Raw genomic sequence first — 26,558 nt, forward strand, 5'->3', positions numbered from 1 at the left:
AAAACACCTAAATATCCAACTGGTCACAAACATAACAAATCAAGACAACAAAAGAGTGTGTATCTGCCTAATCTGTTTCCTCATGGAAATGTTGTAACATGGCATCCCACTGGACGGTGCCGTGAACTGTCTGACAGTAACAATGGTTGCATATTCATTCACCCATGTAGTAGAGTGATAAGAGAAGTCATTGATAAGTATCTGAATCTGGAATAGTTAAACCTCTAACATTCCTGCTGAAGCAGGGAAAAACCAGGGGATTCTCTGTTACATTCAGCAACTGTAAAAACAACTACCGGTTCCAGGAAAAATGGTGTAATATAAAGTCCTATTATATAGAGATGGGTGGGTGGTTCTGAACGTTTTTTAAGAGAGTGCCAAAGAAGCAACACAGTTCACATGAATCCTACAGCATCATTAGAAATAAAGCCGCAGTGAGGGAAGCTGTCGTACTTCTGCTTCCACACGGAAAACTGCAATCAACAGAAAGGAGAAAGTCCTCGCTGTAAGAAAACTGAAGAGAAGCCTCCTTCTTTATACCGCTTCTTCAAACTTATAAGACATTTTAGTAAAACTTTCCTGGCTGGTTAACACATACTATAAAAAGCCTCTGACTGTGTGTTCCCACCAGAGTAAATAATGTTTGGCGTACATCCCAAGACACGTCAGATAGACACACACACATGCGCACACACAGACTTCAGCCAGTGAAGAGCTGCTGAAGCAGCCTCCAGCATTAAAGCATTAACAACTGCTCTCAGTGCAGGAAAATACTGACATTAGCTCCCTAAAAACTTCAGTGCAGGAGGCTTGTCACTGCAAGCCTGGGACAAAGTGAGCGACACTCTCCATTTGGCAAAGCTTTGCCACCTAATAGTTAAACTTCACACATCTGTGACATTACGCGGCTATGACAAACATGGAACTGCTTCTCCAAACAGCATTATCCTTGAATCAGATCCTGGCACAGCGTCTGACTGCAGAACTGTGCCAGGGCACAATGCCTGCCTCCCAGGGAAGGCAATGCATTCCACCGAGCAGCCTGCACACCAGTGTCACAGCTGAGGGCTCCAAGCCCAAATCAATCCTCCAAGTTATTTCTCCTTTCAACTGCAACCCAGCTGGGTCACCCAGATATCAGAGGTTTGCAAGTCAGTCCTGATGTATTTCTCTCTCTCCAGACTAAAGCAGACATTTCCATTAGAGCATAGGATAAACCACGGATATGTGTATGCTTATCCATTGTGAAACTTCCATTAACGTTCATTTTAAATACTATCCAAAGTACTTTTCTCCATCTCTTTCTTTCTTATGACAAAACTGTAAAATAGGATGTTACATCAGTATGACAAGCCACTTCTGAAGGGAGGACTGCAGAAAGCATTCAAATCAAGGCAAGTCTTAGCAATGAGTTACCATAAAGAGGGAGGTGTGACTGAGCACCAGTCTCACAACTGAAGAACAAGATTTAACCTTGAGGGACAAGGCACAAGCAATCCACAACAATCCACACAAAAAGACTGAAACGTGCACAAAGGGCTAAAATAGCCTCCACAGCAGTTGCTTTCTGAATGACTGATTCTACATCTACAGACAAAAAAGGAGGCAAAAAAATCTAAGGGAAACCAATACACACAAGAAGTAATTTAACACTTTACAGAAAGACAGTTCTAGCGGATCAGCAGCTATGCAACAAATGAGAATAAACAGCCTATACAATACTCTAGTACATAAAGAACTGACCTCTAGAACTTTTTCTTTCCTTTGCTTTGTAACAATCTAGGCAGACCACAAATCCACATTTTTGGCAGACCCAATGAATGTTAAATAATGTGGCTTCACATGCATCACACATCTCACGGACTCCTCTCACTGCTCTCTTCCATGCAATTTTGGCTGAAATACAAAATAAGCAGAATAAAAGGGCTGAAATTTAAATGCAAAGCACAGAATGAATAGTCTTTATAGATTAAGCATTCCTGAGTTTCCCCTCAGACACAACTGGGTTTTGGGGGAGGAAAGTGATCCTTCATGAACAGGCCATCAAGAGCTACCCCCTTAGTTCCATTACACAGCACCCCCTTCAATCCTACTATCAACACATTATCAAGAAATAAGCGTTCAGAAAACACAGACTAAAGTAATACAGAAAAGATACTGCTGCAAGCATGAAGAACTTCTTTAGCACGCGATTTTAACGCCACACACTCAAGAGGGTTTTTTACCTGACTGCCCATGGGATGTGTTTGATCTAAAGGGCAGCCAAACCAGTGAGCTGGCCAGCTGGCAGGAGGGGAGGGAGGTGCCTGTTCAGGAGACCTGGCTAGTGTGTGTTTTCTGCTCCACTTCCTCCTCACACAGCCTGCAGTCAGGAGAGCCACCAGCCTGTGCCCATCTGCCGTGGGCAGAAGGACGGGCGGTGGCTTTGGTGGGGAGGAGGTGACAGTGAATGCACGTGCTCTGCGGGGCCTGCGCCGCTCCGCTCCTCTCCTTTGTTTGGAGAGGGAGACTCATCAGAAACACGCCATTTGTTGGCAGCAGTCAGTACCTGGCTCTCCACAGGCCTTGGCTGGGAGCTGGCTGCTCTGGCTGGAGAGCTGGAGGCCAAGCTGGGAATGGAGGCCACTCCAAACCCAGCCACCAGCACAGGGAGGGGGACTGGGGACTGGGCTGGCCCACTGAGGAAGGAACCCTTCCCAGCCTGTCCTCTCACCAAACAGCCTAGGAAAATCCAACAGCCAGGGGAAGAGAGCTATGCCAAAGGAAGCAATGGTGGTCCGAGGAAAAACTGCAGAACGCGTGAGAGCTTTGAGGGCTCCTTACCGTCTTTTTTCACCCAGGACATGGCTGTTTTCTCAGACGTTACCAACTGACAAAATTTATCCCCTATGATATCCAGAATGTATTTAGAAGTTTCTAGGTCCAGTTCATCATCTTCATAGTTTTCGTGTGTCCACAAACTCAGTGCTTCATCATCATATTGATCAGGAGAGGAGAAACCATCTATCCTAACCACTCCGTTCTTACTAAACGACAACCTAAAAATGAAAAGAGAGTTTGACTACATGTATCATTAGACTCTGATTTCCAACTTACTTGCTACTTTACCTTGCTGCTTATTCTTACAACCCAGAAGTTTCCTTTTCACCTCATCATCCTACATCCTTTTTTAATTTTAAAATAAATCCTACTGATGAAAATAGTTTTAAAATGATAAATAAGAAAGCATGAAAACTAAAACTAACCTTTTAGGAATGTTTTTGCATTCTGTTCACTCATCATTCTCTCTCTCTCTCTAGCATTTATTACTCCTTTAAAATTGCAGGCAAAAAAAATTCCTTTTTTTTATTTTGGTCAAAGGTTGGTTCCACCTACTTTCCTTCCCGACTTAATTTTTGGAATGTCTGTGACAGCAGTCACTCGCTTTGACTTATATTTTATAGATTTTTGTATCCTATTGCTCTCATACTGAGAAAACATGAGTTCAAACACTACATTTCAATTTTTCTAGGCAGAACAAATCACCAGCAGAAGCTAACATTTTTGTAGCCACTAAACTCTGACCTTCAAAAGGCTTTCCTGTTACCCTACCCAGGGCTGTGCCACTAACCCTGGCCATGCTTAGCCTATTTTTAAGCAGTAAAATTTAATCATTCCATCTTATCCAAAACAGGGTAAGTCATTATACAGATGTGATTATAACAGTTAAGGAATTTATGCCAGCAAAACAGTCCTGAATTTAGAAGTACCAAAAATAACATTTAGATAGGTATTCAAAGGAACAATATGAAATTATCAACTTTCAGCTTCCAAAACAACAATTTCCAAAAGACGTGTAAATGTCTTTTGACATTCAAGCCCTACTATCTAAACACAATGAGAATAATTAAAGTGCTGTAAAATTTACCACAATATAATAAAAACATTCAGGTTTTTTAATTCCATACTAGTTTTTAAAATGTTGGCAAACTGTTATGTTCTCTCCTTTACATGGGGGAAGAAAACCAACCACAATTCCAACTTTGCCAAATGTGGAAGCAAATATTCTTACAGAGAAGGTATTCAGAGTCCAACCCTGAAACGCTTCCTAGATCCATAGATCTACCAAGTCTTGTAACTGAAGAATAGTTATTAAAAATTAAACCTCATTTAGGGAACAGTTTCTTGTCGAAAACACATTGGATTAATATTGATAGCACAATCCATGCACAAACTGAAGCTGTTGAAGCTTCAGGAAATTTTCTTCCTTGTGAGTTTTCCTTGATGGGCCATTAATTGCAAAAAAGGAGGTCACAACTCCTCTCTGCCCTCAGAAAACCCCGAGCAACATTCCCTCCATATACTGCCATAAGAACAGTTACAATTAAGTGCAACTCTGCAGTTGTACGACTTGTTCAGAAAAACTGAAGCTTGCCTCATGAAAATCCCACTTCACGTGTCAGACACCTGTGTAATGGTGGTGTGCTGTATTTTCTGCTTGCCTAAGGTACACCAGGCAGATGTTCTGCTGTCTTTGCTCTAAAGCTTTAAACACTGATGAAGTCAATCCACAACAGAAATGTAAATGTAAATACTGTTCAAATAGATGCTTTCTTTTACCAGGTGGACTGAGACAGAAGCATCAGACATGCTTTCAAGTATGCCAGCCCTTTGTCAGTATTATTTTTAAAAGCTGAAGCACCACATTACCTGGAAACCAGGCATACTTACCGCCGAAAGTAGTAAAATCTACAAAATACTGGTGAGTGAGTTGGTTCTTCTCCTTTCTTACTTCTTATTAACCTACATTCTCTGCATTTTTGCAAATTTGGTCCTATTTCAGAACAAGAATCATCCTGCAAAAAGGACTCTCCTGTTTGCTTCAGCTTCTTTACTTTGCGCCAATCTTTTAACACTGAGCGAGGTATGCCAGCTGCAAAAGTAAGGAGAGTTTCAGGTGAGGCACTGGCACTGCTTCCTCACAGATCACAGTCAAGATAGTCAGCAGTCAACATTTTTTTTTTGATACATCTGTTACCTGCATAACATATTTCATTTTCATTTTCACTTGCCTGCCGAAGTTAAAACAGCGAAGGTACCAATTCAACTTACACAGGCGGGAGCACAGTTAAGTAACTGCTAAGCTCCCAAGACACTACGCTCTCCCTTACATTAAGTGTATCATTCACCACATATTCTATTAAAACCATCTTCAGAATCTCATTCTCACAAAAAAAAAAGCAAAGACATACAATACTGCAAGAAAGTTAGGTGTGAACTCTGCTTCAAGTGAAGGTGTAGGCAAAAAAGGCCACAGTTTAATGAATAAAAGCAGAGCTTAAAAAACCAACCTAAAACCAAATTCCAACTCTTTCAAAAAAATTTTTAAGGTTGCAGATATGACTACAGAATAGCAGCTATATTCACAGAATTCACTCTGTCTGCTTTGTTGGCTTTGCAAGGCCAAGGAATATAATTCTATTTTCGATACCAAAGTCAGCAGATCTGACACCAAGTAACATGAGGAGCGAGTCTATTGAGTAATAAGTGCAATTCTCACATACAGGTTTTGAAACTGAGCCCTGTTGTTATTTAACCAAGCTTTCATTTTAAGGAGTCTTGAAAGTGGCACCACTCTTATCTGCAGACAGAGAGAATTATCTGTCATTTCATCTACCACTGCTCTTGAAAGTTCATATCCTGTAAACAGGGATCTGATGTAGGACGATAAAAGGGTCAGGTGCTAACTTTGGACTTGGAACCTGGGTTCAGATTGGTATTTTGCCAGAGATGACTTGTACAAACTTTGCAAGTGACAGACTGCCTGTGCCTCAGTTCTTGGCCCAGAAACCACACTCCATACTCACCAAGGGCATGACAGTAACTAGGATTAAAACCTGAAGAGTATAAAAGGCCCAAGTACATGTTTACTCGTCCAAAACAATGTTTTCTGCCTTGGAAACAGAGATCCTGGGTGTCAGCTGGGAGCTGCTAGACTTCAAGCTCTGTGAGTAGGCGCTTGGAAGACCCCCAACACTTGTAGGGCTATGAAATGCCTTGCTCTGCAGGAGGGAGCCTCACAGCCTGGAGCTCTGAGTGCTCTGGTTAGAGCACAAACTCCGGGGGGGCTTTCCAAAAGAGCACCAGGACAGAGCACTGTTCAACCCTGGAGGAATCCACATACCACCCACGCTGCAAAATGACACTGAGCCCCAGACCCTGAAGCACAGTTACCTCCAGCCACCTACAGAGAACCCAGGCAGCTTTTCCAAGGGAACATCATCTTTCCTGAAAGCTCCTCAAGGTTGGCCGTGATTTTGTGTAAATCTTTAATGGAACGTTCATTTTGAAAGAAAAATCTCTGACCGGCTCTCTTGCAGAAATTTACCATGAAAAAATCTTTTGTAACAACAGAAAGGTCATAAACCCTTAACACATTACATGCATGTATTTAGAGTTTACTTAAAGAAGAGAAGCTGAAAAAGGTTTTACAGGCATGTTCGCCTTGATCTTCCCTTTACTTGGAAGCAGAGTGAAAAACCAATACTACTACCACTGGACCAAACATCCAGAATACTTCAGACAGACTGCAACACTTTCATCACCCAGTCCAATTCAGAGATCAAGTACTCTCAGATACCAGAAGAGTAACTTTATACACCAGACAGTGAAAAGCCACAGAATGTAATTACAGGCAGTATGGCTCGTTTTCTTGCCACCTGTACTTAAAAAGTCTTACAAGAAGTCATTTAATGGTAGATTCTCTCATACTTAACCAGACCAATGACAAAGTAGAATACTCGAAGAAGAATAAATTGGGATAAACATTTAGGCAAGTTTTTAAATAAAATCCCTTATGTTGGCAGACCAGTTTCTCTTTTCATATTAATCTAATTACAATCTGCTACACGTTATAGTATTACATTTAAATGGAAATTTGTATTTCCCTAAATTTTTTTTATTCCTTAAACAAGAGGGATGTTAACACCATGTACTACACATGCTACTTAGGAGTGTGAAATTATTCTCCCTTAAACCTTTCATTAAATTAACCAAATCGTAACTGAGTGGCATCAGGCTCTCAAGGAACTGCCTCTGGCTTTCTGATCAAAGGATGAATTAGAGTTCAACAACAGAGAATCTTTCCCTCCAGCAGTGCTCTAAAAATAAATGCATCTGATCTTAAAATAAAAAAACACCAACATATATAAATATATAGCTCAATACAAGTGGTACAACTATACACACCAGCCTGCTCAATTCTGATGGACAACATAAACGAGACGGTTTACTGCTTATTTTTAGGCCAAGAACCAATTTGTTAACACGGACATACAAACTGCTCTATTTCTTACACCAGGATATTTCAAATGGCCTCAAGATAGACAAATCTGGACCTACTCATTTACACAGGCATGTTTTTTAGCTCCTTTCCCAGCTATTGTGCATGACAAACCCTCCAGGATTAACAATGTCGGACTTCACATGCTTCTGTGTCTTCCAAATTAATATACTTCCAGATTAATATACTCACTGCTGTTACTGCCGCTCTGTAACTTCAGCTTGCTTTTTTCTTTGGCGCTCCTGCTAAGAACACCATTTGGTTTCACTTCTTCCTCGGTATCACCCTTTTTTTTCTGCAAATCATTTTGTTTCTTTTTGTAAGTTGGCTTGGGCTGCCGTTTAGTCCTTTGCTCTGACTTGCTCTCGCTTTCATCAGAGTCACCACTTTCAGAGCCAGACTCGTAAGTTCGTTTTCCTTTTCTCCTTGGGTGCTTATCTTCCTTTACAAACTTATCCGCCAAGATTTTGCTATCTATGTTATTTTGCAAATCATTAGATGTAGAAGCTATTAAATTGACAGTACACGGCTTAATAATTTCTGAAACACTGTTCCCTGAATTCTCTTTTTTATTAGTGTTTTTATCTTCCTCTGAATGCCTTGTTAGCCAAGCCTTTTTCAGCTTAGTGTGGTAGTTTGGCTGACTCGTCTGGGAAGTTTGCCCACTGCCTACAGAGTTCGCTTTGTTTATTGTATTACAGACGATAGCGCTGTCTAGGGAGAGAGAGGTTGAAAATGTCTGATTTTTCACAGAGTTGGACTCGGTCTCAGTGGCGTTACTACTTTTAAACTGAGCTGCAGCCAACGCCGCCTTGTGCTTTTTCAAATGGACAAAGTCAGTAGAGGTGGTGAATCCCGAGCTGGGCTGAGCAGCGCTGCCAGCAGCGGATGTAACCGGAGCTGGAGTGCTGACCTTGCACTCCTGGGGCTGGGCCTGGGCCTGGCCGGCCGCTCTCGGGGCCGTGCACTCCAGCGGCGCGCAGGGCACCGCGCCCGACACCGAGTAAGTCACTTCAGAGCTCCCCCGGCTCGCCACGCTGGTCGTCATTGCTGCTGGGGCACTGACATCCGTTCTGGTGCTGCACATGATAGTTGTGGTGGGGGTGACGGCACGAGGAATGCTGCCTTGCGAGACAGCTGCAAATTTCTTTTCATACTGTGTGCGAGCACTGTCTGAGTTCATATTTGGCAGTACGATCCTTCCAGTCTCCCTGGCTTCCGCTGTTTTCAGGCAATCTGCTGGATTTGTCACAGCTGAAGATCTCTCACTGACTCGATCTTTGGAAGCAGACTGCATTACTGGTACATTCTCGTATTTTGTGCTAGAAGGAGGACGCACAATAACAGACGCTGTAGCGGACTGCGACTTTCCACTCATCCTTTCGCTGTGCCAATCCACTTTCTCAGTATTTGGGGCATTATTAGACTTCCACATTTCTGATAAATTCTGTTCAGAAGTGCCCTTGTAAACAGTTTGGGCTTCCTTGGGCTCAGGTACTAAAGTTGGCGGTTTCTGTAACTCCTGTATTTTGCCACCACCAGCATTAACGGGTTGAACAGGGGTTAGAGTTGGAGGAGAAAGGCTGCTATAGCTGCTCTCCTTCTTCTCCAGGTTCTGGTGCACAGGAGGGTGAAACACAGGGGCCCTATGCAAGGCAGGCATACTCCGGAGTGTATTTGAAGATGAGACTGACAACTGAGTGGGGCTCCTGCTGTCACTTCTGAAAGAATTTACAGAGTGAGACTGCACCGACTGTGAAAGTTGCTCGGGTATCTTGCTTGCAGAGCCTTCGCTCTCTGGTTGGTGCTTAATTAAAGGTGGCGGCTTTGAAAGGGAAGAAATGTAGGAGGGGAGAGCCTGGGGACTAGCTGCTGTTGAAGGACAATTAGTTTGCTTATCAGCATATACACCTGAAGCTTCCTTTGATGGGTATGATCTTGGTGGTTCATTTACTACACTGTTAGACAAGGTAGTGAAATAGTTACTCTGTGGCAAACTCTGTGGCACCGAATGTTTCATTTTATACAGTTCAGACACAGAGCGTTCAGCATCTTTGTCGTATTTTACTGAATGGCTTTTGGGACTTGAAGATAAGGATGTTACCCTGGAGTAGTTCTCTCTCTCTCCCTCCAGTGCCTTTATTTTAGCTGTGAAAGGAGCAACTTCAATACTTTCTTGGAGGATCCGTCTGTGTTCTTCTTTGTATTTGCTCAGTCGCTCCCCAGTCTCCTGTGGTGGCCTTGGCAGCTGGTTCAACATTGGATCTGCATAATGTCTGTGCATATGGCTCTCCTTTGCTGTCTGCGTTCTGCTCTGCTCTAGTTCACTCTTCACCGGCGCAGCGGTAACAGAACGCAAAGGTTCAACAAACCCTTTCCTCTCCAGTTCTCTGTTTGAAGAAAGGTTAAGCAAACACGGGTTAGCCTGAGCGTGGTACAATGTGCTAGACAGAAGACCGTTCTTCCCATGCCCTGAACGAAGTTATCTATTAACACAAAATAAACTTTGCTCTATATAAGGTACGATTTTCAGAAGTCTTCAAATGACTCATGAGCTCAAGTACCACACCAAGTCAACAAGGCAACACAGTGACAAGCCCATGCCCCCCACAGGCATTCACATCCACAAATAAACTAAAAGGAAGCTAAAAGGCAACATCACTTGCTGCAATGCACCCTCACGCACGGAGTTCAACGGCAAACTCACTCTTTGCGATGCTCCGCGATGCTTTTGGACAAAGGCGGGCTGGAATGTGTTGTCAGTTTGAGAGGCCGAAGGGGATCTGCGCTGGATGGTCGCACAGGGATGTGACTCCGTAAACCAAGGCTGTCAGCTGAGGTCACTGGGGTGGGCTGATGTAACCAGGGGCTGGGAGTATTCTGTTGACATCAACCAAACAAAAAATAAAATCAGATTTCAAAATGATCATGGGAGCACAAGGGTAAATCTGCCAAGTCCTACCGATGATCCAAGTGAAGCAATGTATTTCAGCATCAAACCATAAACAGTAAATAAAATCTAACATTTTAAGTCACTTCTTTTGACCAACTAAAACATGACTGTACTTCCCCTGGATTTCCAGCATACAAAACAGTTTACACATTTCAGATGCATTCTTAGAGCCCCTTTATTTTCAAGTACTCAGGATGAGCAGTTAATTCTACAATCTCAAGCTCATCAAAATTAACAAACCAATGACAACCTGACAACACTTAAATTCAGCTACTAGTAAAAAGACCATTATCTCTTCAAACAATTGCAAGAAGTATTTGTTTAGAAATACAAATACGGCTTGATATTTCTGGAAGCAATTTTATCTCTAGCCTTATGACAAATCTCAATAAAAGGGATGTAAGTATCTCCTTCCTGGATTGTTCCTCTCCTGCCTCAACAAATGATTAGGTATGATAATCCTAATTAATCTGCTTTATTTAGTCAGGCAGTTTTATTTGGCTTGATCACCATCATCATACTGTTAAACCATAAATTACACATTTGCCACACTGTGCAGCAAGGCAAACAGGCAGCCCGATTTTATGCTGAGTACCTAAACACTCCAAAGGTGGGCCCTCCTCATTTAGACACACTGGTAAATCCCAAACTGTGAAACTACTTTTTAATCTACTACTTTGGTAAGTTTCTGTTTTCTTATCTTTACTGAAACTTGTGTAACAGCCTGGAGAAAAGACCAGGAGCAGTTCTCTGTCTCCTCTGCTTCGGAGACCTGCTTACAAGAAGTGCACACAGCAGAGGGGAAAAGCAGGGCACCTGTTTTCAAATGGGGCTCAAGTGCTGGGGACAAGCCAAGAAGGGACTGGGGACAAGAGTGACCTTTTGTGCACATCCCAAAGCCGCGTGGTGCTTGTCCATCCCCACCTTCTTCCCCTCCCTACGCTCCTCACCAGTCCATCCCTACCCTTCTCCCCAGACTCGGCAACTCCAGTTGGGAAGTGCTGCAGCAGAAGGGGAGCCAGGAGCTCTCATGACACATGCACAGAGCACAGAATAGATCTGCAGGTGCTACAGCTTTGAAGTTCTGATTTCTGTGTTTTTGAATATTTAAAGCAGCCACTTGGGTCTGCGCTCACAGTTTTAGTGCGCACGTTTCCTAGGCCAGGAGTTCCCACGCTGTGGTGAGTTCCCACGAACAGCCTGTAAGCTGTATTAAAGTATTATGCAAAGAAGGCTCGTCACCTTCTCCCTAGAGGAGCTGGGGAACATCTGCCTGAGCACCAAGCATTGCTCAAACAGCTCCGTGACTCCACCTGCAACCATCTACTGCCCAGCCCAAACACGGGAGCTGCCACAGCCACCCAAGGACTGCAGGGAAAGGCGGGCTTGGGGCACACTTCCTTCAGCTCAGACACGGCACAGCCTGAGCCAAGGGTGGATGCTGCTGCTGCTCTTACAGCTGAAACACAGATCCTTTTCTGTGATTGTGGCATCCATGCAAACCGACCTTGGAAACGCCCATTCCGGGTTTCTAAGATCTATTTTAAAAAGGCCTCCAGTGCGAGATCCAGAAGACAAGTCACCACAAGACAATTGCCACATATCAACATAATTAAGGAGCTACGTGCCTCGGTATGCAGGGCTGCATTCTTCAGGCAGCCAAAGTGAAAATGTCTATCGTAAGTTCTTTTAAAATGGACTTCTGGATGGGGTGGAGCAGGCAGCAACACGAAAAGATAAATCCACCTATCTTTTTCTCTTAGGCTTTTTCTTCACTGCTTCGTTCTGATTGTATCACATTTTAGACCAAACTCACTTCATAGTACAAGGCCAACTCAAACTGACTGTTTTGGGAAAGACTTAGCCACAACGTTTGGCTTTTTTTTCAGAATGAATCTGGGGAGGAACAGCCTTCCCCATGATGGAAAAAAACCCCAAACCTTTCCAACCATTCAGAACGCCAAGCTTTGACACAAAGGCTTACAATTTGGCAGAAGGACCACTGTCAGTGACATGCTTTCTGTGGTCCCTGTGAAAATCTGCCCAAATTAGGCCGAGTTGAACGGCTCTAAAGATCCGTATGCACATGCCCAGTGGTGGTTTAATTGAAGCTGGCAGTAAAGCTCTCCAAAGTTTCTGTCTGCACTACACACACTTCACCTCACACTATTCCTCTGAGGTGCCTACAATGAGCAGGCCATACCCCAAGCCTTCAGGAGCTAAGAAAACTTTTCCTGTAATTGCCACATCTGCCTGCCAAACCCCACCACCGCACTGGGCACTAGGCTGAAAAACACAAACCATTTCTTCTGGGACTTCAGTGGTTACACTCAGCAAACAGACAAGAGGAATCACTCTGACTTGAATACAGAGGAGTAGAAAGCAGATGGGAAGGCAGGGATGTGTGTCAACAGAAACAGAAGGGGAGAAAATGTCACGCCAAGAAAAGGGTACACGGATAGGTGTAAAGACAAGAGAAATGGGTGTACAGTGTGCATGAAACATTTATAAATGCAGGAGCATTTCTCTTCAGAACTTCCCATTGGATTTAGTACTCCCTCCTTCTCCATCTTCCACCATTATTGAGTGAGCATGCACAGAGTCACTATGAAGATGACTGTCCCACCTCTCCTAATATTTCACTTACACAATGGTACACAGTTCGAGGTAGCAAATATTTACCCTGTGAACTTGAGTTCCAAACAAGCTCGCTGACCTCACTTTTAGTCATAAATTAAAAACAAACATTTCATCTTTCTTCAGAATTCTTAGGAAATCAAGGTCTGGAAAACCTCCCTACACACATCCACCATAAAACAATGGTCACAGCTACAGTTCCATTCCTAGTTCTCTGCCTACTCAAAAACCAGAGTATCAGAGTATGACACAAACGACCACATCTGTACCTAGGAAATCACGGCTGGGAGACACCAGGCCCAGCTAAACACGTCATTAAGAAAGGATTTTCACTTACCCTTCTCAAGGAAGCCTCCGCGTTAACAGGAGTTTCTGGGTGGACCCATTTGGAGGAGGGCAGACCGAGTCCTGAGTAAGCATGTGTTCCATTTGGATACTGCCAAATAATTGGATAAAGCCCTAGCTGATTATAGGAAGCAGAAGGATGAGCTTGTCCGAGAAGATGTGGAGACTGGTGTTGTAACATCTGTTGCTGCTGCTGGTGTGCTAATGCCAAATGGCTTAAGCTGCTAGCATGAGCAGTCTCTAGTCGCGGGTGGGCACCCAGCAAGGAGGCAGCAGGCACTCCGGGCAACACTGTGGGAAGTAGATGAGGGTGATGAACAGAATGGTGAGATGCGCTACTAAGGGGGTGAGTGTTAATAGCGGACAAGGGAGCCTGAGCTGAAGACCCAGCGAGCAGATGGGATGAACCAGTTAATGCAGGATGATGTGCATTTGGATTTAAACAGGTTCGGTGGGATGAGGAATGCAGAGGATAATTATGCTGATGCAAGTAAGGTGAAATGTGATTAGTTCCTGTTTCTTGTCCAATCAGAGTGGGGTCCCTGTATACTGTGAAATGTTCATTCTTGTCAATGATAAGAGGACTCTTAGTAGCTTCTAGAGCACTAACTCTAGCTGGAACTGGATGAAAACTAGACCTAGGCAAATCATGATCGGTTTTATTGGCTGACCTTGTTAATCCAGTAGCATGGCTGTTTTGGGAACTAACCTTAGACTTCACAGTATCAGAAGATTGGGTGAATTTAGGCTTAACATCAGGTGACTTTGTTTTAGGATGATCAACTGAAGCACTAGATTTTGACTTCCCAGAATCAGGGACTGGACTTTGTTTACGCAGTTTACTCTCTTCTGCTAGAGAAGCTACATTTAACGAAGACATAAATGAGCCATACTGCACTTTTTCAGAATTTAAGTGTTCATTTACTGGTAACGTTTTTACAACCCCAGGTTGTATCGAATCCGTTTTACCAACACTGCTAACCCAACTTTGATCAGCTTCCTGTTTTCTTGCTTCAAGGAAATTTGCATTTGCAAATTGCTGCTTTAAATCACTGCTGTGAGATTCTATTTTCTGAACTGTTTGCAAACCAAAGGTACTTGCAGTATTATCCTGGTTCTCCTTTTCAGAGTTGTTTTTATTAGTAACATCAACAACACACTTAGGAGTAGGAGGTCTGGGTGAAAACTCATTTTTTAACTCCACAGTATGATGTTTTTCTGCATTACACTCTTGAACAGGTGGATCCTTGCTGACATTCTGCTCATAAAGTGTTGGCTGCTCCGCTGCATGGAGCGAAGATTTTTCCTGATGATCCAAGACTGACGACTTCAGTCTTTCTGTCTCTTCATGGTTTTTATCCTGCTGTCCTTCATCCCATGGAGATTGTCTATCTGTTAGTGTCTGCTCTACTTCCTCAGTAGTTTGGGATTTTCCTTCTTCTCCATTTATCTTTGAAGAGTTCTTGCTTTTTAACTCATTTTCTGAATTTTGCTCCGAGGATGAATCTGTTAATCTTTTATTTGAAATCTCTGAGTCACTGCTCTCAGAATAATCTGAGATATTGTCTGTTCGCAGTCTCTTCATATTCAGTTTTTTTTCATCCTCCTCAGGTTTTCTTCTCTTACTAAGAAAGTGTTTATTTTTGGTTTTGGGGTTTTCTGCAAAAGATAAAAACACATCTATCAGATTTTCAGTCTAATACAGTTTTAGGAAGCTCTCCCTCCCTTTCCATTAACCACTTTTACCTCCTCGACCTATATAATCGTATCTTTCATCTTTCATCTTCTCCTCATCAGGCATACTGCTATCAGAGCCTTTCCTCTTATTTGGCCGAGTATTCCTCTGTTGCTGGTGAGAATTCTGTCTTGGTGCTGCAGTTTGGGAATTCATTGCTGGTCTGGGACTATTTGCTTGTGCACGTGTATAATGACCCTAAAAATAATTCGTTATTAATGGACTTAAACGCAACGTTAATCAGTGTCTTTAAACATGTATTTTTAACATTTGCAATACACTAAAATACTTAGGTAAAAAGATAAATGTATCTACGTGAACTGTGTTGCTGTTCTGGTTGGAACGAGACCGTCGGCGTGAAGTGATGCCAATATTTTCACCTTTCAACAAAGAGTGAACAACATCATCTAGAAAGGTCATCTGAACCATAGAAGGATCAACATTCTGAGGTTCTAACACCTGGTTTATGTAAAAAAAAAGAAAAAAAAAAGAAAAAAGAGAAGAGAGAAAATAACAATCCACAGATGTTCAGACAATGCCTAATCTGTATTTTCTGTACCAGTGTTCACCAGTCTATTTTGTGTGCTAAAGACTAATCAGAGAAAAGCCTACTTAATCCTGACAAGCAGAACTGACATATGACACAACAAATGCTGGGAACAGTGTCAAACCAAAGCAAATGTGTTTTTACATGTCATTGCAAAAAATGGTTTTATTTTAAAAAAAGCAAAAAGTACCCCACCACCCATTCCTTCCCCCTCAACTGACCTGCAAATTTGAGATTTAACAAGCTATTAACAGAATAATCCCTAAGCAGTAATTACAATATACAAATATTTTATAGAATTATTTTAATATACTATAAATTCTACTGCAGAAACACATTACAGTACTGCTTTCAACAGAAGCAAAACTATTACAAGAAGCGAACCAAAATGACTGGAAAGAAGAACTCTAGAACTGTTCAACATTACTAGTGAGAAATACTTCCTAAAGTAGGAAATGCTAAACAGATCTTCAAAGGATATGGTACAAAGTGAAAAAGTAACACTTGGGGAATATTAATTTGAGCAAATTAAGGGGGAGAATTTATCTGAGTAACAGACTAGTCTTAAATTTTCATTGTTACACATGGCTTTGTCAGTCATTTCAAGGCAGATGGGTCATTCACTCTATTACTGTTGAGTCATCACTCTACTCTCCTGAAATAGAATTCATTACTGCCATTAAAAGTATCAGTATTAACTCCTTTTGTAACATCAAATTCCAAAATAAAACTAAAATCCACCACAGCAAATGTAAATTAGGGCTGCAGTAAATGCTTAATTCAATAAATTGCAGAAAGTGACTATTTCAATTGCTTGGAAAAAAGTAACCATTACTGCAGTGCTGAAAGATTTCGTTCTTGTGAGAAGAAATTCTCAACAGAGCAGACAGGGAAGACCAGTTCTTCAAACTGGATTGCTTCACTTCAAAGACTTCCCCAGTCAAATAGCAACAGCAGAAGAAACTGCAGGACTGGTATTAATCATATCACTGCACAAATGCTCAGCTTCAGGAGGATTTAACTGATAGCCCAACACAGTTGCGCTGTAGTTTCAGCACAGCAATACCCTCAACCTGCCGGAATTGAACCAACTGGGTGTGTTTCTGTGCGCTACCAACAAACATTAGAACCTCCCGAGGCATAGTTTACTCGCAGCTTGTTTTCTGAGTATCATCCATCAACTCACCTGGTCATTCATAACCACCATAGTGCGGGAGAAGAGATCATGGTGAGTGATGATGCCAGTGAACCACTGGGTGGCAGAATCCTGTCTGTACACTCTCACCCTATAACCATTTAAGGAGTACGGACCTTTGGAAGGGGAAGAAATAAAAAAGCCATTGAGGAATGTAGACAAAAAAAAAAAAAAGAAAAAAAGAAAAATAAAGAAAAATAAAGGCATACATGGATTTTCCTGCCTTTTATTCAGGCTTCGCAGCAGATATATAGTGCACATGGTATGGACAGCTAACCACAGATTCAGGAAGACATTTTGAAATGCAAATGGTCCATATAAGTATGCTTTAAGGTTAATTCTGCTAACATTTTCAACATACAATTTTCTTATCTAACTAAATCTTTCTGCAACCGTGATGACACGATGGGAAAATTCCTGCCTACAAAGAGCAACCACAGGAAAGTAATCTGAAAGGCTGGAAAGTGGCAGCAGCAGGTTATACAGAAGCCATTTAACAGGCTAGTCACATGCCCAGCTGCTTTGCTGGCTAAAAGATTTACATCTTGGTGGTTAGGCTCTGCATCTGCCAAGTCTTTCCCATAAGTGACCACAGAGTTTCTCTCCATTACAACAAGCAAAGGCAGTGGAATGATCCCCTGCCTGCCACGGCCACACAGAACGCTCGGGCACACACACACTGTGAAGTCTTCATCTCCTGTTTTCAGACATACCAAATCTAAAGAAAGCTCACACATTTTGCCAAGTTTGGTTTAATTCACCTCCAAAAGCCCGTGGGGATGAAGAGCTATTATATATAGTACCTATTTTACAGTTTGTTTCAAGACCCAGAAATCAAGACTTAACGGTTTTATTCATATTCAGTATCTGACTTGATCACTGGACCTCTTACGTTTCATTGCACTTGGTGTTTGTATAGCATTTGGTATGACCGAGCAACACTGCCACCAAGTTCAGCTCCAACTGTGTGGGTTTTGCAACTTCCGCAATCAAACCCCAGGTCAGGCAAACAGGAAGGGAGGAAAAACCAGTCAGTGACCATCTACAAACAGCCTAGCTGAAGTGATTTAAGACTGCTTAGTTGCTGAACCACACAGGCAAGGTCAGAATTCCCCTGTCTTTCCTAAAGATCAGATTTTCCAAGCCCTGCCCAGTACATTAAGCAAGCTCAAACATCTGCAGCAAACAGGCCAGGGACCTCACAGGTGACAGCTTTCTCTAGCAAAAAGTATCCAGGATCACACAACTGGGTCTGTTACACCCTCTGCATGTGACAGTGTGCTACTGTAAGGACTGTTTTTAATGTCAACATTTGAGAGATCAAGAGAAGTGCAAAAGCAGTCATTATTTAGTAATTTCCAAGTGGTCTCTTGAAATACTTTTTGCACGTGGCTACCTCATTTTTTAAAACCAGCTGGGAAGAGAAACACCACACTGCAGCAGCTTCTTACCCCCATCCACATCATTCATGGCAGCCTTAACTCATGCCTGGAGTACGTTTCCAGCAGCACAGACAAGAGGCAGCAGCGTGCCAGCATAGGCACTGCCAATCACAGGTACATACGGGCAGAAAAAGAGGAACAATCTACAAGCTTGTGTCTCACATTTCTGGTCTCGGACCAGACAGGGTTCCCACGGGGACACATTTCCTGATGGCTTCTCTCCAACCCTTACTCCATATGCCCCTGCAAAACACCTCCAGCTCAGCTCCCACACTTCTGACTGCCTGACCCGTCCACATTCTCCACATCTTGAACTTTCAACGGCTGTCCCAAAGCTCTGCCTTACTCAGACAGTCTCAGTAAAATTCTGCCTGTGTCTTTGTGTAAATCTGCCATTCCTGCTTTCCTATCCAAGCTCCTCCTCTCTTGCATCCTGCTGCTAACTGCACAATGATTTTCAGTCTCTAGCATAAGCAGAACCAGCATCTGCCCAGCTTGTCTCATTTTAGCATTACTATGACTACAGGCCACTAGCTTCTAAGTCCTTTCCCCCAGTCTTCTCAGCTTACAAGCTCCATCCTTCCTTCTCCAACGGCTTCCAGCTTCTCCCATACTCCCCTACGCTGACACAGTGCCAATTTCTTTCCTCTTACTCCTTCTAATCTGTGTCCGTCCTTCATCCCAGCTGTTACCCTATCTATTTTTAAAAGAGAATTTATCTACCTTTAAAAACAGTGGGTTGATTTTTTTTCTTACAGGCTGATGGGGTGACAGGAAGGAGGAGAAAGATTAAACTGCAGTCACACGACACAGACCAGCTCAGCTCCAGCCCAGCCCAGCCCCAAGCAGCCATTACAGGAAAAGCCTGGCTTTGTCTCCAGTCCCTGGCTGAATCACGCCAGCTACACATTGTTGAAACAGCCTGTGCAGTACTATGAGAAAGTATGTTCAGAGCTGAGGCACACTCGGTGTTTCAAGAGGATTATTATACATGCAGCCTGAGATTGTAATGATAAAAAGTCTAATCGGAAGAAAGAAATCAAATATTTTAATTGTTAAAAATCAAAGACACTTCACTATGTTCCTTGAACCGGTTTTATTTGTCCCAAAAGCTTTCAACTTGGCCAAGTTTGGGAGGAGTTTCATTTTTTTATTAAACAAGGAACAAGCTACTTTCCTGCCAAAGCTACAATCTCTACTGTAAAGCATGCTGCTGTGACTGCCGCCCAAAGAAAAAGTTGAATGAGCCAATTTTTTTCCTTAGTCTCATTCTTGTAAATAATTGGACTGGTTTTGACTAAAATTCTCCCTCCTCAAATTGGCATGTTTCTTCCCAAATATTTGGAAGCAGATTTTAATGCTTCTATCAGACCCTCCTCTTTCTTCAGATGAGCTGTGTTTTAGCTGCAAGAGTCAAAGTAGAAAATACTAAGTTATGATATGAAGGTCTCAGCATCACAGAAAACAAGGAAAAGGCTGGATACTAAAAATGTGGTCGAAGATGAAGTACGAGAATGTGGTAATAACCTTAACAGATGCATCTAGCCGAGGCAGAACCGAAAATGTAGCTCAAATTGCAGGGAACAAGAAAATGGTAATGGAGAAGGTGAGGCAAACCAGAGAAGAGAGAGGAGGAGAAAAGGAAGAGAACATGACTAATTACAGCAGCCAACACTGTCAGAGGGCTGACCCTAAGCCACTGGGAGTTTGGTGCCAATGTAAAGTCTGCATGGCCAGGAGCAGATTATGTACCAGGAGAATGTGACAGCAGTCTCTGCTGGCTGACCACCATCCCATGGGGCTGAGGTGGGGGCACTGCCAAGGCCCTCGTGAGGAAGCATGTGTCTCCTCAGGTCGCACATCACATCGGGGAGCAAGTGGATCTAAAGCTTCTCCTTAGATGAGGACAGCTAGCCTTCAAGGACATTGGCAGGAAATTCATCTTATCATCTATATTACTCTTCATTTGTGCACTTCTAAGCACAGAAACCTCTGAGGATTTATATCTATAAAGACAAAAATACAGTTCCTGGAATGACGGGAGGGAGTTGTATGGGTGATGGGCTGGTTGTCTCATTTAGATGAGACTTTAAATGAGACCACTTCAATACTGCTGGAGCTTTGCTCAAGTATTGATTCTGTACCAGCGTACACAGAGGCCTTTACGGTATTTTGCTGGTAACTCTAATGAAATACAATAAACAAGCTCAATTTCAGTTTCCTTTTCGTATAGCCCTGATTTGATTTTGCAGCACCTCTCAATCCAGTTTTGTCTGCAAATTTCATCAACAGACTATTAATTTGTATTGCATATGAAGATACCAAAAGTAATGCCTAAAATGACTAACACCAACATACCAACTTACTATCTACACAATTCCACGTTTGTTTTTTCAGCATCCTTTTGTTGTGGCCCATAAGAATCAGGTCTAGTCAAAGGAGAAACTCCACAGAAGGAAAGACAGAAGTATTTTACTCTAAGTTCAGTATTATACTTACCATATTCCTTTTGTCTTCTGATCTTGGTTTTATCAAAGAGACTAGACAGCAAGGAAACCTCAGAGCCATCCTTAAAATACCTGATTATTTACAGCTTCCCTCCTAATCTTCATTTACAAAATGACTGCTTAAGTATTCTTGTTCTGAAACTGCTTTCCCAGGGATTTTAGCCCAGATCTGCAGAGGCTGATTTCTGCCTCCCAGTAACAGAAACTCCTCTGCAGAGCTTCCTGAAACTTCATGAATATACTGCAAATTCATACAGTATTTCTGCTATGAGCAAGATGGCATGAAAATAACTTCTTCAAATTCATACTAGTTTTCTTGTAACTTGTATCTACAGCTTAAGTATCATTGTACACAGCTTTTTCTGCAACCTCCTGGCATTAGAATCACATTACAAATTGTAACTGATTTGGAAGAACTTTTCAGTCAGGAGGAGAGAGCACAGGGTGGGGATCTGAAAGTATTCTTCATCTGTGACAGAACTGTGAAGAACTACAAGCACAGACAGGTATCTGAGAAGTTAGCACACGTAACAGTAACACTAACAGAGGACAGAACAGTTTTAAACATGCCAAAATGTGTGTGGATGCCATTCATACACACTTATTTTCACAACAAATTTTATAAAATATCTACAGACTAATGATACTCAGCTTTTGCTGTAATCACTAAAACATGAAATAAGAACAGTCTGAAGCAATCATCAACAGCTTCTTACAGTCTTGTTTTCTTGTATTAACAAATGCTTCCAAAAAAATAACTTCCAAGTTAAAAAATATATTCTCCATTATATCACAAATGCTATGGGATGAGTCCCACACAAGTAATGGCCTTAAACTAGCTAACACAGAATATAAATAACACAATTTCCCACATAATTACCTTGCATAAAAATCTCCTGAACCTTTTGTTCCTTTACCCAGGCTTTTACCTCCTCATGTAACTGCGGGTTATCCCTGAGAACTGGGTTTAGACTGTCTACGTCGTCCTAAAGTAGAGATTAAAAAAAGAACCATATGTTATGTTTACTTGTAACATTTTTGTTTATTTTCCTAGATGTATTTTAAAATACAGTATTAAGTAGTCAGATGCTAATTTTACTGATTGCCTACAAATCCCTGTGCTATTTTTAGAAAAAACTTAAAAGCGTAACATAGTGCTAAAAGTTATTTCATGGGAACACAGTATGTCAGATCCCACATGTGGCCAGACTTGTAAGCTATTAATAGGATCACACTTTCATACTGTCTTACTACAAGCTAAAAATGCCCTCTAAAGACTTAGATGTTCACAGGTATGCACAAAGAATTGTTTGAATAATTACTATTTAAAAAAAAAAAACAAAAACAAAAACAAAACTGTTTTCCATATCTCTAAAATGTAATATGGACATGTTGAGCATAAACACAGATATCAAACCTACAAACGTAACACATAAGCAGTATTTTAAGAGAAACAAGCATTCTGTGAGAAACACCATTGCTGATTTTCAAATATATTGGCCTTTGTAAACCAGGTAGTTCCAAATAAGACATGTTTTAATTTTTATTACCATCAGTTCTCCTGGAAAAGATTATTTTCCAGTATTTGGCAGGGTATCACCTGGGAAACTAAGATATATTCAGTGGCTCTGTCCTTCTAACAAGAAAAAGATTAGGCACAGAATCTGGCTCATATCCTTGCAAGCACGACTTAAGAATCACCATTAGTCTCTGGACTTCTAGAACACTTATTTCTCTATTTCAGAGCAAACTTGCTATTTCCATCTTTGAGGCAAAGAAAAAAAAGCCAGTTGGCTCCTCACGCAGAAGACGGCCTTGGAAACCCGTGAGCAGCAGCAACATTCATTTATACCAAGAGTACTTCAGACAGCTAAAATAATGAGTGCAATTCTCCACATACAAAATGTAGAATGTTTTATCAGTACTGCAGCTGAGATCAAGCAATTTCTTTCCTTGATCTCCAACAAGTTCCTTGATGTTTCACAATTTATTATGAAGAGCTCCAGCCACAAGAACACAAAGATACAAGCGACACCCAGTGAATTGTGCATTGCTGCCAGGCCCTCCAGTGACACAGGCAATTTCTCTCTATTCATCTGGATGAGATTATTCCTGCTAACCCACTGATGACAGGATATCTATTTTCAATTCAAAATTCACTTCCTGACACCGGGAGATTTGCTGTGCTCCACTATGGAGAACGCACCAATGCTTTGGCTGTTAGAGAAAAACACTCTCTTTCCTTATGCTTTTAAAGGGATATGACCTTGGATCAAAGAAATGGTCAAAATGACCATTTTAATACATGGAAATTGGAGCAAAGTGAAAGTGAAGGAAGATCAACAGGACCTCTACCACAAGGTTCAAAATACCAACCAGATAAGTATGTTGCTAGCATTACCAGAGGCACAAGAGGGTCATAACTAAAATTAATTCAAGGATGGCCTTTCCCAAAGCAGTTTTTTAAAAAAGAGTATTAGCTATTTTGTCTACATGGGCAAATCCATTAGCGCAATGATCCTCCAAACAGAAATGCCACCACCACCACCGGAAAGGGGGAACGATTTGTCAGGGGAACACAAGAGATCCTGGAACTGCAGCTGTGTGATAACCCATCATCTGCCCTCCTCTCCATGCACTCTCTTTCACAGCAGTTGCAAGGGACTCCTGCACCAAAAACTTCCCCACTCAGATCCAAATGCACTAAGCAACAGACCAAGGACTGCAATACTGAGTTTGGCTGACTTACAAATGCAGTTAATGTGCAGACCTTGTCTGCACATTATTTTGAGTAATCTCTTCGGTCACATCTAAGAAAATTTGTACCTTCATTTTGAGATTGTACACATTGATTAAGTACCACGAAATCAAACCTGTTACTCTTCACATTATACCATTTCCATGAGTCCTTTACACAAAGTTTTTGAGTCTCTATGTCATCTTAAGCCACTTCTGGTTTGTTTCCTGCAGGCAACACACACTGGTGCTTTTTTTTAGATTTCATATTCTTCCTAAGCATCTTGGCCTTCTTTGAACTTGACACTGAAGGTATGTCCATCCTACACAGAGCACATTTGAACCGCTATCTCCTATTCAGATGTATGACACCAGCATCTTTGGCTGAGAGGGCTCACGTGAACACTTAGAAAAGGAGACTGCGAAGTCCATTTTGTATTTATCCCCTCACCCTTGGAGAAAGATGAGCTCAAAGATGAGCTACAAAAAGCACAACTTAGGTCAAAGACCCATTACACAAACTGCATGCAGGTGTGACCGGGATTACGTGGATGATACCAAAGAGAATCCCCAGTTTCTAAAAATACACACAATACATATTTAACATATCAATCACAGGGTAGGGAGAAGATATTAATAGGGCAAGTTTCTGTAATCTCAAAAATTCTGTTCTTTTGTGTAACATGCATCTATGAAAAAATGTGCGCCACGACTTACCTTTTTCCATCTTTAGTCTTAAATGTGAGTATCTAAAACCCAGGAAATCAATTGCAAAATGTGTTAAAACTATAATGCAGTGGCCTTAACCACACTGTTTCAGCACTCATCACAAACTCTGGCAGCAGGAGGAAAAGGACAACAGGCAAGGCTGATGATTTACAGTCTCTTCCCCTAGTTTAGCACTGAAGACAAGCAGCGGACTCTGCAGCTCCCAGTTCTTTTCCTTACCCTGTGTTTATATTGCTCAAGGAACAATTACTGTCTACAGATCTGAACCTTGGCAATTGTAATCCTCAGTTTTCATCTTCTTCTTGGTTGATGCAGCATGATTGACAGACTAACCTCCAGAAGATTTAAATGCCCTACAGGATTCTTCTCCAGACTTTTCCTCATTTGAAAGTAGATTTACAAACAAAAGTAAGTATGGTATCCTCTCCTAGACTAGTTTTTCCACAAGTCCTGGAATACCTCCTCCAGAAGGATGTTAATACTGGTTTGAAATCTTCATGCAAATCAGGATGCAAATCAAATACAGGGGACTGTTATATTCTTCTTCAAACCTCCTGTAGGAAGCTCTTTATGTACTTCAAGTGGTAGCGCCCCTTGCTCCACAAATGACTATATACAACTCTGGGAAGAAGACAAAGGGCCTATGGGCTAGAAAAATATGGTTGAGGTAACCCCTCCTGCCCTTCTGGAAAACAGTCACATGAGGCAATGTGACTACCAGAAGCTTGCCAATCTATGACAGGTTTTTTTCATCTTTGCTGATATTCTTCCTTCTTTCTAGATCAAAAGAGGAATTCACTTCCCGTGGACTGGACTTTATGCTTAATTATCCAAAGAACTGAGTCAGCTGCATGTCTCTCTAGGTGATCATTCTCACCTGTTGGGGATGTGTTCAACTCCAAGGATGTCCTGAGAAGAACACGGAATGAAATTTTCCCCAAGTATCAAAAAGATGCCGTGCTTTTCTGAGTATATCTGTTCTTTATCCTTGTGCAAAACGATACAAGCAGGTTGAAACCACAGACCATACCATCAAGTTAAGATATCATACTCGCCTAACCAGGAAGGAGAAATTTTTGTTTAGTGAAGCATTTTCAGAGAGTTTATTCAGATGAAACTAATTTATCATTCAGAGTCACAGGTGAACAAGTGCTTAGATCACTCCTCATGTGTCAAAATTCCTTTGGGATCAAACAGGAGTTTCAAGATAGTATCCACAGGGGAAAAATAATCAAAATCTAAATGAGAATTCTCCTACTCACTCTCCATCCACAAAAAGATATTGAAATGTTGTCCAAGACACTGAGAGCTATCCTAGGATGTGCTGAACCTGCCCACTGCCTAAAGACCATACAAAGTGCTCTGAAAGGCTCAGATGACCAGAAATTCCTTTTGCATTTTGGGCAGCCAGGTATGACTATGGCAGGAAGGCCCACAAATTCCTCCTCCACAAGACCTGAACTACTGAAGCAACACATTTCCTCACCATTTTAAAATGCTCTTCCAAGTCATCGTTCAGAAACTTGAGGGGCAGAAATGAGTGCATCGAGAGGTGAAATCCTGGGGTAAAGAGGAATTAGAAAGTGGATTCCAGTAGCTGCCCCTACCCTCAGTCACAAAGCCTGCATGCTGCTTGTGGGAGGCTACACACAGTCCGGTCAGCTGTCAACTCCCCACTGCCAGCGAAGAAGAGAAGAACTGACAATATGCACGCCAGGTAAGCCAGTCCTGGAAAAACAGCGGCTTTTGACATTAAAAAGGCTTGAATCAGAGCCCTGAAGACTACATCTCAACACACTTCACACGTTAGGAACCTGTAAACCTTCATCTGGGAAAGCTCCTTCCTTGGTCATGGTGTGTCTGCATTTGGCTGCATGCATCAAGGGCATCTTTCTAATATCAGGAGGAACTCATTTCAGCTAGTGTTTTCCAGAGAAAGACTAAGTAGATTTTGCAGTCCTCGCAAAGGTCAACGCCACATTAGTCCTCACCATCTGTGGCTTAATTAACTATAGCTTCCTCTGGCTGCTTAGAGGTTTTCTGATAATTTGGGACACGAATTAGATGAAAACTAGTACATAACCAACTCGACAGTCCTGTTTGCAATGTTTACACAGTGTGCATTGCACACTGAAATCAGCATCTTGTCAGGACTTTTAATGGTAGAGGGACCACATTTAAATTCAAACAGTGCAAAAAGAAAACCTCAGAGAGCAACGTGTCCCGAACCTTCAGTTTTATTCCTGTTTCGTGAGTATTAGCTTCTATAAAATGAGCCCCCAACCCCTTTTTTTTCCCTTTTGCAGCAAGTCATCGGTACAACTGCACTAAAGTTCAGCTGCATGGAAATTAGGTATGAGAACTGCAGGGTGAAAACAAGCCAACACTTCCCTACTGATTGCCACAAGTCT

At 41.9% G+C, this 26,558-nt stretch overlaps 1 protein-coding gene across 3 annotated transcripts in view; it reads right to left on the reverse strand.

The window, feature by feature from the left end:
- Nucleotides 1–26,558, reverse strand: part of JMJD1C (jumonji domain containing 1C) — a 158,348-nt gene that overhangs the window by 18,222 nt on the left and 113,568 nt on the right. For 2 of the 3 annotated variants that reach the window (XM_066191689.1, XM_066191691.1), the window contains 10 exons: nucleotides 21,563–21,668; nucleotides 16,725–16,849; nucleotides 15,307–15,450; nucleotides 15,003–15,189; nucleotides 13,249–14,915; nucleotides 10,029–10,201; nucleotides 7,514–9,711; nucleotides 4,711–4,912; nucleotides 2,824–3,038; nucleotides 1,744–1,896 (listed from right to left, as the gene is read on the reverse strand). In XM_066191689.1, coding sequence (XP_066047786.1) covers nucleotides 1,744–1,896; nucleotides 2,824–3,038; nucleotides 4,711–4,912; nucleotides 7,514–9,711; nucleotides 10,029–10,201; nucleotides 13,249–14,915; nucleotides 15,003–15,189; nucleotides 15,307–15,450; nucleotides 16,725–16,849; nucleotides 21,563–21,668 — 5,170 coding nt within the window. The remainder of the gene's footprint in view (nucleotides 1–1,743; nucleotides 1,897–2,823; nucleotides 3,039–4,710; nucleotides 4,913–7,513; nucleotides 9,712–10,028; nucleotides 10,202–13,248; nucleotides 14,916–15,002; nucleotides 15,190–15,306; nucleotides 15,451–16,724; nucleotides 16,850–21,562; nucleotides 21,669–26,558) is intronic. The other variant, XM_066191690.1, reaches the window with a different exon arrangement.

The sequence above is a fragment of the Chamaea fasciata genome, unplaced genomic scaffold (genome assembly GCF_029207755.1).
Source record: "Chamaea fasciata isolate MVZ Bird 193981 ecotype frontalis unplaced genomic scaffold, bChaFas1.0.hap1 SCAF_9, whole genome shotgun sequence".
Taxonomy (NCBI): Eukaryota; Metazoa; Chordata; class Aves; order Passeriformes; family Sylviidae; genus Chamaea; species Chamaea fasciata.